The 1,862-nt window shown below is 46.5% G+C and overlaps 1 protein-coding gene across 1 annotated transcript; it reads left to right on the forward strand.

Moving 5' to 3' along the window:
- Positions 1–469: 469 nt before the first annotated feature.
- Positions 470–1,600, forward strand: LOC131635732 (protein MAIN-LIKE 1-like). Its single transcript, XM_058906373.1, has 3 exons — positions 470–622; positions 708–1,386; positions 1,503–1,600. Exons 1-3 carry the CDS (start codon positions 470–472, stop codon positions 1,598–1,600), a joined length of 930 nt encoding a protein of 309 aa, XP_058762356.1.
- The last annotated feature ends 262 nt before the right edge of the window (positions 1,601–1,862 follow it).

Below are 1,862 nucleotides of genomic sequence, written 5' to 3' on the forward strand. Positions count from 1 at the left end.
CTCTGCGGGGGTGGACTGGAGTAGTTTAGTTAACAACGAACCAGGATAAAAATAACTGTGCAATTTATTTTTATCTGTCAAGTTTTTAAAGCTACACTTATTCAAACCCCCCCTTTCTAAGTGTTTTTCTATCCTTCAAATGTGACATCCTGGTTTCAAAGAATTGTTTTAAATGAATATTTTATACTTTGATTTTATTAATATTATGCGGGGTAAATCGGGGATTTACAGTTCCACCTGATACACCAGCTCCAGCCAGACCTACTACATCTGTCCTAGTTGAGGGGGTCTTTACGCCTGTTCCAGTTGAGACACCCGTTCCAGTCGGGCCTTCTCCATATATCCCAGTTGAGGGACCTTCTTCGTCTACTACTACTTCACGGAGGCCTGGGGATGATGTTGAGGGTCCCTCACAGATGTCATCCCCCGCAAACGTCGTGGTACTTCTTCTACTTCTACTCCTGTGCCAATGACGGGTGATACAGGATCTACTGTGCCACTTCCGACGGGACACGGGGATGAGCCGGTGCCAGAGCCTATCTGGTATCCTGGGGGTCCTATAGACGCATCCCTTTTGACAGGATATGCAGATCATGCAGCTAGGCGTATATGGAATGGAGAGGTAAATTTTATTTATTAATTACTTTTTTTCTTCGGTTTTTGAATTTTATTATTATGTTTTGTGTTTATTCTTTAAAAAATTTCAGGATAGGGATCCACAGAGGTTCTACAACCACGGCCGGAAGATTGCGGGTCTTGTGCAGCCTGACGAGTCGTGGTTCCAGGATGTACTCTCAGCTTCTGGCCTGAGAGATCTCTGTCAGGTGGGCTACACGACGATACATAATGGGATGCTGATGGCATTTGCCGAGAGATGGCATCCAGAGGTTTCCTCATTTCATCTTCCTCGCGGCGAGATTACCATCACTCTAGATGATGTGACATGCCTCCTGCATCTACCTATCAGGGGTATCCTCCTTAGTCACGGTAGGCTGACGAAGGAGAAAGCGATGGAGATATTGATTGTTGAGCTAGGGTACGATCTGGATGACGCACTTGATAAGGTGGAGAGGTCCCGCGAGGCGCATGTGAGGTTTCGCACCTTGGAAAGGTTATATGACATAGAGCTTCTTGCGGCACATCAGGCTGCTGGCGTCGAGGTGGAGGCCGATATACATAGAGAGCGGGCGCTGAGATGTTACCTCTTATATTTAATAGGCACTCACCTCTTTGTGGACACGAGCTCGACGTACACAGACGTCGTCTATCTGAGGTACTTACCGGATAAAACACGAATCCATGAGTACAATTGGGGAGCGGTTGTACTGGCGTACAGTTACTACAAATTAGGAGAGGGATGCCTGTGGAAGGCAAGGACTGTGGCAGGTAGTTGTACCCTTTTAGTGGTAACAATCTTATCCTCTTTTACTTATTATATATTTGTGCTAATAAATTAAAATAATAGTGTTTTTTTCAAGCTTGAATACTATAACACTTCCCAGACATAATTGGCTGGGGAGAGGTGCCTACCTACACTAAGCTCATGCTGCGAGCTAGTACATTCAGCCCCCTCAGAGGGAACCATGTGTCAGATGCTTAAAGGCGCAGACTCGATCGGATGGCTGTCGAGAACGTACATTACGGCTGCTATGTTGAGCACCAGGAGACGGTTCCCTTTGATGAGATATCACTGTATTCTGGATGGTTGGCCACCAGCTCGACCATCATTGTACTGTATCTTTCATAGCGCGTCATGCATCAGTTTGGCTATGCACAAATGATACCTCGCGACCCTATGGTCTCCGCTCATCACCATGACCCGTCGGCAGTTAGATGAGGTCTTTGCAGACTGGGAGCATCAC

The sequence above is a fragment of the Vicia villosa genome, unplaced genomic scaffold (genome assembly GCF_029867415.1).
Source record: "Vicia villosa cultivar HV-30 ecotype Madison, WI unplaced genomic scaffold, Vvil1.0 ctg.001540F_1_1, whole genome shotgun sequence".
NCBI lineage: Eukaryota > Viridiplantae > Streptophyta > Magnoliopsida > Fabales > Fabaceae > Vicia > Vicia villosa.